This window comes from Chelonia mydas, chromosome 11 (assembly GCF_015237465.2).
Source record: "Chelonia mydas isolate rCheMyd1 chromosome 11, rCheMyd1.pri.v2, whole genome shotgun sequence".
NCBI classification, from domain to species: domain Eukaryota; kingdom Metazoa; phylum Chordata; order Testudines; family Cheloniidae; genus Chelonia; species Chelonia mydas.
The window spans coordinates 67415608-67428395 of NC_051251.2; the positions used below are offsets into that span (position 1 = coordinate 67415608).

Below are 12788 nucleotides of genomic sequence, written 5' to 3' on the forward strand. Positions count from 1 at the left end.
CAGTACTGTCCCACTGTGGGTGTGAGATGGGCTGGTTGCAGCACCCCCAGTGGATGGGAGGTTCCAGGCGGGGTGCGCTTGTCCTGTATCTTGTCATCAGTTTACCTTTGCAGAGTGATGGCTGTTAAAGATGAAAGAGAAATCCTGGGCTATCTGCCCTGTCCATCTCCCTGCCAGGATAGGCGGGATCGTTCCTTGCCCTGTAGCTGTGAGTGCTTTATCCAGGTGAGTTTGAGGCTTCAACCACCGCCTGCGGGAAAAAGAATTGTGAAATTGTCTAAATGTCCTGTTTTTTACATTTTTTTCCAGCTAAAAGATTTGGTTTTCATTTCAAAATGGCTTTGTTTAGCAATTTAGCTGGATTTAGAATGTTTTTAAAAAGCTCAAATTTGAAATATAACATGTTTAAAATATGCAAACAAAACATTTCAATTGACCCAAATGAAAAGAAACAAAAATGGCCAGTTTGTGAAAATTGTAGAGATTTTTGAAGGTTTGTCCCAATTTGAGATGGGACAAATCTTTTGAAATCTGAAAAATTCTCACCATGTGGGGAAATCATTTTCTGGCCAGCTCTACTTACCAGTCCTTCTCTTTGATGTCCTCGAGCAGTTTTGTTGTCCCATTCTGCAATAGAGCTGGATGAAATCATCACACAAACATCCTCCCTGTTTGAAAAAAAAATTCAACAAGAAAATATTGCTTGCATTTCACAGTTCTTTCTGCAACCTCTATTCTACCCTTGGCTAATAGTTAGCAAGGGCACCCCAAAATATGTCATTTAGACCCGTGACAAGAATATCCAGAGTTAGAATATTAAAAGAATAAATGGGAGCTTTAGAAGGGATATAAACTTTTGTGTTCCAGATCATAAACCAACATCTGACTAACTGGTGGTCAGGTGGAAATGTTCTCTGGGGGCAGTTTATCCCATAAGTAGCTACTATAGGGGTTTCTTGCAGATTCTTCAGCAGCATCTGGTACTGGCCACTGGCAAAGATACGACCCTGGAGAAGACTGGCAATTCCTATGTCTCTATGAATCACAGAACCACAGGATTAGAAGAGGCTCATCTAGTCTTACCTCCTGCCAAGATGCAGGATTTATTGTGTCTAAGTTAGCTGGAGAGAACTAGTTATCTGGAGCTGAGGTCCTAAAGGCATCGATTCCTCTAGTGAGGTCTGGATGGACATGAACAACACAGCTTGGGAAAGAGACAATAATGGAAATGTAGTCTAAAAGAAAACTAATTTTCTCTCTGTAGATCTAACCCTAGTATATTTTAGGTACTTATTTAACTCATCATATTTGAAGAACATTGGGATACTGCTCATTCTTGCTGCAACAGTTTTACTCGTTGCAAACAGTTCAGCTGCCTGATAGAAATCTGTTAAAACAATTGCTCTCTATTGCCATATTTCTCATGTCAAGAAGCCAGATTCCATTCTCATTCTATATTTAAGTAAATCCAGAGTAATTCCATTGACTTGAATAATGCAACTCCTGTATAGCTAAGAGCGGAATTTGCCTCCAGGAATCATGAGGGAAGCTTTCACATTTGGTATTTCCTTGTAAGTGTTGAGCTTGGAGGTTTTTGCAATGCAGACAGTACAAACCAAAGGGTCCTAGTTTAATTCATTGCAATACAACTGACTTTGCTTTAAAACAAGTTCTACAGGGATAATATTTTTAGATTTGTGGTAGTCTACTTGATGAATGTAAAACTGAATATCTGAATGTAAAACTGCTGTTTCAGTAAACAACCGAAAGTCTCAACAGGGTGGAGTAGGGATGCATCTTTTCAGCAGTAAATATAAATCATAAACTAGGAAGTTTGAATAACTGATCAGACTAATATTTTCATTCCCTTAACAAGAATACAGCAAAACATTCTTCCAAATATTCTACAGTAGTTACCCATTTAGAAATACAGTTGTCCATTTCTTTGTCCTGTTCCCATATTTTATATATATAACTATATCTGTCATCCCTTAGTATGGGCAATGTCTGCTGAGGTGCCATAAAATTAATTCCTTCCCTTATATGTATTACAGTAGCACCTAGAGGTTACAGCTGAGATCACTTTTACTAGCAAGAGTGTCTGAACAAACTGTATTCTGCATTATGATTTTTTTAATTTGCCGGGTCGGGACTGTAGATGGAGCAGCTCATTTTTGGAAGAAGAGTGAAATAGTATGAATCAGTAAATTCCTGTAAAATGGAGACAGGTCTCTCTTATACGTTTCCATCCCTTGCTTAGAAATGAGTGATTACATTATCCTCCATCAACAGTTATGAGAGATGAATTAAGGTGATTTATAATCGTCTTCCCCAATGCTTAGTCTGTATGGGTGATAGTGTAGCTACGCCATAGGCCTAATCTCAGGAGATGTAGGTTCAATTCCTGGCTTTGTCACTTCCTTTGGGATGCTGGGCAAGTCGCTTGGACCCCAGTTCAGCAAATATTTAAGCATATGGCTAACTTTAAGCATGTCAGTAATCCCATTAAAATTGATGAGATGACATGCGTGCTTAAAGTACCTTGTTGGATGAGGCCTTAAGTGCTGTCCTGCAGTTTCCCATCTTTAAAGTGGAGATAATAATACTTTTCTCCCATCCTTTGTCTCTCATCTAACTAGTCCCTGCCCTGAAGCTCTCTCAATCACTTTCTCGATGGGGTTTGTACTAACTCAGTGGGGCTTCGATTTCCACTGGTGTCTCTAGGGGCTACTGCAATTTCAGATAATCTTTTTCTATGCTACTTCCTTTAAGAAAATGATCAACAAATATTCTGTTTTCAGCTTCATATTGCAGAAAGACGGCTGTCCCGTCTTCTTTCCAGAGGCAAAGCTATTTCAGTTCAGCGTACACCTTCTTTCCCTGAACCCCATTGCGACAACAAAAATTAAAAAAATCACTAGCCACGCATTTGGTTTGTAAATCTTTTTATTAAAAGAGTTGTCTTTCCACAGTAGTAAAGCTTTGGCACTTACAGTATAAAAAATAATCACCGATCATAATTACACCAAATTCCTCTTTGTCAACTGCATACGAAATTTCTTCAATACGTTTTTTCCCATATAAAAACACTTGAGGGATGGGGAACAAAACTGATAAATAACAGTATGAGATACAAAGATACAGCTAGAAAAACAATAGGGTCATTTAGAAAGAATTAGGACTGTGCATATTTTAAATATCACAGTGATGGGGTATGCAGTCACGTAGGTTATTGCTGGCTGCATGCTTAGGTGAAAGCAGAAGTGTTCAGTGGACTTTCCTTCCTCTAAACGGTAGTAGTGTTTTTGTTTGTATGGCAAGGGAGCCTTCCATCCCATTTACCCCCCTCGCCCCAGTATTATTTTGATCCCCAACCCATTCACAATTTAGTAACTTTTTTTCATTTGAAAATACTGAATGGTATCAAACACTGAGAAAAACAAAACAATGCACACTGCTATCAATCATGAGAAAAAAGTCTGAAACACGCCAAGAATGATGCTTGGAGAAGCTGTGAGTTGAGCTTAAGCTGGGAAAGTGACTCCGGAGCAGAAGGCCGTTCTTTATTAGAGATCTGGTTTTGCTAGCATCACTCTGTTTGGATGGTCATCTTGGTAGATAGGTTTTTGGTGGTGGTGGCGTAAGACTTGCTGGCTGTTACTTTCCTGGTCGATGTTGTGTGTCTGCCTGTACATCTAAGGGCATGAAGCACTCAATTGGGCAATTGACATTCTGTCAGGAGGAAAGGAAACCAGTTAGTGCTCAGTACTGTAAGAGACAAGTGCTGTAATGTAGGGGATGGATAGCTCAGTGGTTTGAGCTTTGGCCTGCTAAACCCAGGGTTGTGAGTTCAATCCTTGAGGGGGCCCATTTGGGATCTGCGGCAAAAATTGGGGATTCGTCCTGCTTTGAGCAGGGGGTTGGACTAGATGACCTCCTGAGGTCCCTTCCAACCGTGGTATTCTATGATTCTGATCTTGGCTGAGAAATGCAGCCAAACTCCTTGCATTTGCAGCTGTTTAGATTTCTCACTGCAAACCATTCTATTGATCTGCCTTAGTATGTGAAGGTTTGGAATGGAAAAGAACTACCATTATTTAGGACCTCAATTTAGCCAAGTATTAAAGCACGTAGTGAGACTTAAACCTGCGATTAAGTCCCCTTATAATCAACAGCCTTAAGCGCGCGCTTAAAATTTAAGCGCGTGCTTAAGTTCTTTGCTGAACAAGGCTTTACGTCAACTGCAGAACAAATGGAAGTCTGCAAGCAGTTCTAATCCATGATGATTATTAACAAGAGTTGTAGGTAAATACACACTTCCCCCCCCAGGCAAGACTCGTAACGAATGGACAAGGGGTCTCTATACGTACAGTATTTGTGCTCTGGTGATATCTCTGTGAAAACTGTGTGTAGGAGTGGCCAGCAGAGCCGTCGGGGGCCGTCTCAGCACCAGGTCTGCGGCAGTTGTCACAGCGCCAGCCCTTGAGAAACACAGCTCAGTTAGATACGGTTTTTAAGGATCCTCATGGCAGATGAAGTTAATACTTTATACACAAATCAGATTTCATCCCTGGGGAACCTGCACTGAAATCGATGAAGCTACTCCAGTTTGATACCAGTGTAATAGTGATAATTCACACCGCAAGGAAGTAGAAGATAAGTGTAAGTCAGGGACTGGTCTCTGCTTTACCTTCCTCCTTATGCATTCCCATTCGTTGCTTTTCTTGCTACCAGCCTCTCTTCTGGCTGTGTGTGATGCTAACGTGGACACCCTTTGATTCACAGGTGAGAGGGGTGTAAGGGCTTGCATGAAGTAAGTCTGCAGCAGGGGTTCTCAGACTTTGCCAGAGTGGGTTGCATTTCAACAGTGAGACTATTTCATGAACACCTCCCCCCCCTTGCAACTGTATGTCCCTCTCCCCTGAGCACTGTGTGAGCGTGTAGCTGTCCACGCAGCAACTGCTTAGCTGGAAAAGTGTTAGGAAAGTATGTATAATTCAGCAGCTGGAAAGAAGGATGAGCTAGCCCCTATCTTCAGAGACCACTCATGGCCTGTGGCCAGAGTTTGAGAACCTCTAGTCGGTGTACTGGACGTGTTTGCAAAGCTCGGAGAGGCACAAAGGGAACCAACTCTGACTTTTCTCGAGATTCAGCTCTGATTTTGTGGGGGAAGGGCCTTTCAAAATGTGTGTTTATTTCAGAGGTGCCAGCATTCCCTGGTCATGTAATTGCTGACTCAAACCTAAACTTCTAAGGTTTTAGCAAGCTATTAATAAAATGTCACATTTCCCCCACTGGTTTTCCAGTAATATGCATCATCACATCAGGATTAGCATGCCAGGCTAGTTCTGCCTACCTGCTGTCCTCCGTAACAAGTACAGGAGCAGATGGCACCAAGGTACTCTTTCTGCCACTGTTCTCCTACGTGGTACATCTTGCCATCGTCATAGCATGTTGCCTCGTCTGCGGAGAATCAGAGGAAGAAGCAAGATTCTGTCACATGGTCTATATTTGCTTTTAAGGATTAAGACTTTGGGGGTAGGGTGGTGGGACAGCTAGAGCAAGAACCCAGGAGCCAGAGCTCCCGTCTCCAGTTCTGCCAATGACTCATTGATTGGCTTTGGGGGAGTCAACTGATTTAAAGCACTCAGTTTACTCATCCTCTGTAAGGCAATGCAGTGCTCTGTCCTGGCCAGCCGAGAGCAATTCCAGGCCCCAGGGCCACAGTGTCCCTGGGGGTGTGGGGGCAGGGCCTGGGGCAGAAGTGATGGTACGCCGTTACTTCCGAGACCGACCGCGCCGGCCCGTGGGACCCCCCAAAGCACGGGGCCCAGAGCAGTCGTGTGAGCCCATAGGAGCCCTGCGGCCCGCCTGGGCAATTTAAAAGGGCCTGGGGCTCCTGGCTACCATCACTGCTCCCTTTTAAATCTCGCGAGCCGTTGGGCAATTTCCCCCTTTGCCCCTCCCTGTTGGCAGGCCTGGAGGTTGATGTGCCTGTTACAGTCTTGTCTAACAGAGGAGGGTCTTTTAGTTCATGCTCTAAAATCCAGAGATCCTAGCTTCAGTCCTCACTGCTGTTCACCCACCATGGGGTGCCGTATTACACAGAGTAAAACGGGCCCATTTGAGCCGTGCTTAGGTTCCACCCACTCTGTGCCACAAGGGTGAGATTCTAAGAGCCCAAATAGGATGAAAGCCTGACACAGAGTTAACGTCAATGTGAAAGGACGTACGCGGGTCACACTTGAATTCTCCCTTTCCGTTGCCAAGACACGTGCAGCTCATCATCTGGCCGCCCTCGCCCTGGCGGTCCCACTTCTCCCCGATCTTGTAGTTCACCCCGTTGTCGTGGCACCATTCTGAATGAACCAGAGGCATGACAGTCAGGTGGTTACTCTACACAGGCCTGTTGCTTACGGGGCAGGGAATTGATCTGTGGAGCTTCCTGGGCCAACTGAAGGGGAGGAGGGACAAAGCCACGGTGGGTGTAAACAGGCACAACTCTCTGGATGTGAGCAGAGTTGTCCCTCCTTTTCCCAGCTGTCGATCTGAGACTAGAACTTTAAGCAGGGGAGAGGCCATTTTAGATTGGGTAAAGGTGGAGGGGCCGCTCCAGGAAGGAATGGGTGCGACAGAATTTTAAAGTGTCATTTGTAGGGAATCCCTGGAACTACATAAAAAGGAAGCTTAAACAAACAGGCACTGGAGAGGGGCAGGGGAGGAAATGTACTAGTCTTTTAAAAGAGTAAATACACAGTATAATCATGTCACTCAGATAATGGGAAAACAACAGTTAAACTTTGTGTACCAAATGATGTAATAGAATGATTAGACCTGTGAAAAAAATGTCTGCCTTGTAGCAATTACTCTCAAAGCTACATACAACATAGAAAATCCCTTTTTGCTTTGCTTACTTTGTAATATAAAGCACAGTTTAAATCAGTAAGACACATGCCCTATAGAACCACTTAATCACGCTGACTTTGTTTCATCCCCTACCCTTCCTCTGAATATGGTCTACTTAAGCCCGAGTCCTGCAAAGATTCAAACTAAATGCAACTGCCGTGGTGCTGTTTGTTTGGCAGTGCTGACTGCCAGCCTCAGGTGTTATGACGGCATGTTCAAACCAAACCAAACCGTGGGCTTTGGTCCCATGCCCATTGAACTTAATGAGAGTTATATCAAATCCATTGTGCCGCTGTATAAAGTTAGGATTTAGAGATTAAATATATTTAATTACGCAGGGGTGTTTTCTTAAATGACTGTTCTGATCTACTTTAGACACCCAATCTCTCATTTTTAAGCATTAACTGGACTCACCTAGCAATGGAAGGGAAAATATTAATTTCCTCACAAAAGCATTACAGATAAATACAGACAGGACCATTGCTTATACAGTGAACAGCAGCAGTAGATAAGCTGCAAAGTTTAACCACCGTTAACCAGTTTTCCATCATTTGATGATGCAAACATTGTACTAGCGTGTGCATTTATTTGCTTCACGTTTGGGTCACATTGCATCTGCCAAACATGCCATTAGTGCTAATTAGGCACGGACTGTAGCAGTCTGTCTGCAGGGATGGACAAAAGCAAGCTACTCACTAGATGAATCGCATCTGAAATGACCACTGCCAAAGCCTAAGCACTGGCACCAGAGTTTAAAGCCCGTTTCGGACAATCGCTCCCATTCCTCTCCAATGGAGTAGAAGGAGCCAGTGTAAGTATCGTAACACGTGTCGTCGGTCGGCTGGTTCACTCCTTCAGACACTGGAAAGAAGAGAGAACAAAGAGGCGTCATACACGGGGATACACACCTAGAATGAGAAGAAGCAGCGTCGTAACTGAAGGCCACATTCCCAGTAGTGACGGAGCATTCACTTGGATTTATTTTACAGGTGAATTTGGCAGAGCAGTAGAGTGATGATAAAAACCTCATTGGTGACAGTTATTTTCATTTGGACCTGCCAGGTTTCAAGCGTGCACATGTTTTGCATTCGCGAAAGCAGTGATCTGACTAACCCACCTGTCAGGGTTCCTTCCCCACGCTGAACTCTAGGGTACAGATGTGGGGACCCGCATGAAACCCTCTAAGCTTATTTCTTCCAGCTTAGGTCAAAAACCTGGTCTGCTGCCAGCACCAAGCGATTTAACAAAGGATCAGGGAAGAGACCACTTGGAGACGTCTTCCCCCAAAATATCCCCCCAAGCCCTTACACCCCCTTTCCTGGGGAGGTTTGAGAACAAACAAGATGAGCCTTGGATTTTTAAGACCCAAAAAACTCAGATTCTTAAAAAACAGAACTTTATTAGAAGAACAAAAAAAGATAAGAGAACAACTCTGAGAGATCAGAATGGAAGATAATCTCACAGGCAGTCAGATTCAAAACATAGAGAATCCCTCTAGGCAAAACCATAAGTTACAAAAAGACACAAAAACAGGAATATGCATTTCCTCCAGCACAGCAAACTTCACAAGCCAAAACAAAGAAAACCTAACGCATTTTCTAGCTAGATTACTTACTAACTTTACAGGAGTTGGAGGGCTTGCATCCTTGATCTGTTCCCAGCAAAGGTATCACACAGATAGACAAAAGCCTTTTCCCCCCCTCTCCAGATTTGAAAGTATCTTGTCCCCTCATTGGTCATTTTGGGTCAGGTCAGCCAGGTTACCTGAGCTTCTTAACCCTTTACAGGTAAAAGGACTTTGCCTCTGGCCAGGAGGGATTTTATAGCACTGTATACAGAAAGGTGGTTACCCTTCCCTTTATATTTATGGCACCACCTTTACAGAGAAACGAGCTGGACTTGCACACAGCGGGCGTTTGGACTCTGTGACGCACAATGGGGGAGTGATAAATTTCAGGCATGCTGGGGGTCGAGCTGAATTCTGGCACGGAACGAAACCCCAAGTGACAGAGGAGAAGAAATACCTCGGAGGGATCTTGCTCATGTAGGTTCCCAAAGTCTGCCCATGCGTGGAGTCGGACTCCACCCAGCCAGTTTGCCTGTATACAGCAAACATGCCAGGCGACTTACAGCCAGCAGAGGTGTTGGTTACACCACAGCTGTCAGGAAAGGAGACAGTGGCTGGACCCTGTGGCCCAAAGAGAGCCTCCCAGCGGGCAACTCTATTAACCAGGGAGATGACACAGCAATTCATCTGGCCAATCGCCAGCCGCTGGTCACTGGAGAGAAAGGGAGGAGGAGATGGACTCAGACTAACCCCTTTGTCACGGTAGGTACATTATTTTGGTACCAGTAATTCGATGTTGGGTGAGAATGTCTGCCACGACACTGGCATTATCACAGGCCTAGCATCTCTGACTTCCCCTCGGACAGTCTCACCACCAGAAGTTGGTCCAATAAAAGAACAGAACCAACAGAAGTTGGTCGGCACCCACCTCACTCTCTATGCACATTCAGACAGTAGACTAGCCTAGCTCTTATCACTGCATAGTCATCTGCGCCACAAAAATCAGAAAGAATTGTTTCTTCAGGGTCCATTGTAAATACGTTGTGCAACGAGGAAACAGGGTGCTCCTAATGTATTGCACTGCAGCCTAGTGAGTGCCCGGTGAGAGCCAGGCTGTGGGTAAGAGGTGCAAGGCAGAGTTTTGGCCAGACTGTTTAGCTTTAACCTACCAGCATTACCCACTGTGACAACCTCCTCCAGAACTTTGTGTCTCCTACGATCTTTCAGTGCCTCCACGATGATGTTGTAGGTGGCACCTCTGGTAAGGCCAGTCAGGGTAGCAGAAGAGGAAGTTCCAGGGACTCTGAACTGCAAGTACATCACCACAAAACTGGCTTTAGAAATAGTATGCTTCTTAGGCTGCAGGCTGAGGAGGGTAAGGCTGGTGTCTTCATACGTGACTGTACAGTGTCTAGTATAATGGGGCCCAGTCCTGTGGATCCCCGAGTGCCTAACAAATATCAATGAATTCAGTCTCCATGTCCCATGGTGAGGTAGGGATCTACTACAGTCTCAGTTTTTAGACAAAGGTGAAGGGACTTGCTCCAGATCACCCTGGAAGTCTTTAGTAGAACAGGAACAGAACCCAAATCCCCAAAATTCCCAGTGTTTTACTTTAGCCACAAGAGCATCTTTAGATCAGCAATATTAACTCGGCTGCCTCGTTCCACTACTGAATTTCAGAGTATCATAGAAATGTAGGAGTGGAAGGGACCTCAGTAAGTCTAGTTCAGCCCCCTGCAATGAGATAGGTTTAAGTATTATCTAGACCATTCCTGACAGCTGTTTGTCTAACCTGTTCTTAAAGCCCTCCGTTGATGGAGATTCCACAACCTTAAGCGCATTTATAGGATAAAATTCCCACGCATCTCCTTCGCTGTATTAGCACTTTCTTATGGAGAAATGCAAACAGAGGCCCAGGGTCTTTCTGTTTTAGCCAACATACCCTCTGTTCTCCTCCATGCACAGCGCCACCCTCAAGGCCCTGCCCTCAGCCAGAGGCTAAAACAGCATTATCCCGGCAGGGCTGCTAATACTATATGGTGAAGTGGCAAGCAGAAAGTACCTAGGATGAGTGCAGATGGAATCTTATGGGCAAGTTCTGGCTCTATCAACTCTACAATGCAACCACGGGAAGCTAGAATCCCAAGGTCCTCCTTAAATGTCTGGGGACTGCCGTAGTCAAGTCCAATATCGTGGCAGCATTCAAAGTGCATCTGAGAGACAACAATTAATTACCTGTAAAGGCTCTTCGTCGGTGCCGACTGGTTGGCATGAGATGACATATTCAGAGCTCTCCAGCAGGGGCCTCCAAGAGATGGTGGTCTGAGAAAGAGCTTCCTGGCCCGTGGTATCATTGCGCCTGGGCCCTAGTGAGTGAGGGAATGAAGGCTCAACCAAGTCCTCTCTCTGGACTAGGTACCTGTTAACAAGGTCAATTTCTTCATCCACATCTGGTGTCTGCAGTCTCGGCCGGTGCCTAATGGGAGTTGCCGTGGTGGGAGCGGTGGTCCTTCTAAAACCGTGTTCCTCAAAGAAGACTTGCTGTCCCTGGTTCCCTAGCGTTTGCTGGCCACTGGTGCCTGGAAGTTGGATACCATTTCCACTGTCAAACCTGTTTGTGAAGTAAGGAGTCCTCTCCACAGTGGAAGGCACGTCCAGAATCTCCGGTCCGCCTTGGTTGGGGTGTGGCAGGGTTACCAGCTGCGGGAGCTCGTCTAGCCAAAGAAAGGTTAGAAGCAATAAAGCAAAGCGCCTTAAGCCCCAGCATTAGTTATGATAAGCTAGGCAACTACAGTGAATGCTGTCAACCACTGAAAGCAATTAAGCTATGATCACTGCACCCAGAGAAGCCACCAATGCGCAAATTAAGAGAACAAGAGGTGATTGAAATAGACATTCGTAGTCTGCCAATTGAAGAAAATCTTAGGCATGTGCTAAGGGATTCACTCTTATGCTATTCAGGTCTCCAGCTGGATGACAGAGATTTTACTGGCTACTTTCTCCTTGTAGCACCTCACAGACTGGAGACAAAGTCAGACAAATTGAAATGTATCAAGTGTGCATCAGATGAACAGCTCCAGTCTGTGTGGGCTTCTCCCACTGAACCCATCACAGGCTAGAAGGAAAAGTGAGTGTTAGCCGTCATTTAATTATGGTTTAGGTACACAGGAAGAAAAACTGAATGCAATCTCATGTCCTCAGTGTCTGAGCCCACTGAATTGTGCTTTGCATTGTTCAGCAGACCACCTCGTCCATTGCAGAACCCCTGCTTATGAAAAATGTATCCCCCTTTTTAAGGAAGAAAAAGAAAATGAAGGAAAAATGATTCTTTCACTTAGCAGCCTGAAAGCTTGTATTTGATTAACAACATATACCAGTGAAAAGGATATTTTAAGCAATGTTATAACATTAGCCCTCTGGAGAAGACATTACCCCCCCAAGGCAGAGACTCTAATTCCCCAATGAGGAGAGGTCAACTTCTTCCACCGGCGTGGACTGGAAAAGTATTTTACCTGTCTTTTTCCTGCCAACCAATGGCTCACTCTTCTGATTGTTCTTCACAGCAATGATGTAGATGGTGTATTCAGTTCCTGGCTCCAGACCTGGGGAGGAAGAGAATGACTTCACTCTTAAGGAAACCCCTAATTACAAAATGACAGTGAGGGATAGCTAAACAGAAACTCCTCAAGGTTTTGCTCCCTGCTATGGCGTCCAATACTAGTGCTGACTGTACAAATACAATGCACTTTCCAATCATAGTCGTACTAAGCACAAATAATCCGTTTAGGTTTCCTCGTGTTATGACATTGATGGTCCCCCATAATCCTTTGGAGGGAAAAGACTGGACTCTGGAGCTCTCACCATTAGTGAACACTAAAGACACCTCAGCTTGTGTTTTCTAAAAATCTACAGCAGTCTGGATACTTGCCAAATTTAGGGCTAGATTGTCAGAGTAAAATCGGCCCTGCACCAGGGCCAGTGGTGCTATGCTGGGAGCAAAGTGAGAGCCAAATTGTGATTGAAGGAGCCACATCGTCTTTGGCTTCTCCTTGCTCTAGCAGGGTGTAATCTGCACCAGCCCTTTACCTGGTACAGATTATTTGTCCTTCCGTGCCTGCTCAGAGGCACTGGCTGGCGCGTGGGGGGGATGGAGTGGATCCCAGGCTTTGCCCACATGCACAGCTCTACAATGTCTGATCCCCGCCTGGGCCAAGACCCATGGTGCTGGTAAGCATACGCCTCCTGAACCCCCTGCAGGATCACATGGGGAATGCCACCATCTAAGTGGGATGCTCAGTTCAATGCAGGAGGC

The 12788-nt window shown here is 45.0% G+C and overlaps 1 protein-coding gene across 8 annotated transcripts in view; it reads right to left on the reverse strand.

The window, feature by feature from the left end:
- Positions 1–2928: 2928 nt before the first annotated feature.
- FN1 (fibronectin 1) overlaps positions 2929–12788 on the reverse strand; it is a 67256-nt gene continuing 57396 nt past the window's right edge. For 4 of the 8 annotated variants that reach the window (XM_037911911.2, XM_037911913.2, XM_037911910.2 and 1 more), the window contains 8 exons: positions 11989–12078; positions 10712–11190; positions 9643–9781; positions 7603–7767; positions 6234–6359; positions 5357–5463; positions 4371–4481; positions 2929–3732 (listed from right to left, as the gene is read on the reverse strand). In XM_037911911.2, coding sequence (XP_037767839.1) covers positions 3658–3732; positions 4371–4481; positions 5357–5463; positions 6234–6359; positions 7603–7767; positions 9643–9781; positions 10712–11190; positions 11989–12078 — 1292 coding nt within the window. In that variant the 3' untranslated portion in view covers positions 2929–3657. The remainder of the gene's footprint in view (positions 3733–4370; positions 4482–5356; positions 5464–6233; positions 6360–7602; positions 7768–9642; positions 9782–10711; positions 11191–11988; positions 12079–12788) is intronic. The other 4 variants (XM_037911915.2, XM_037911916.2, XM_037911914.2 and 1 more) reach the window with 1 other exon arrangement.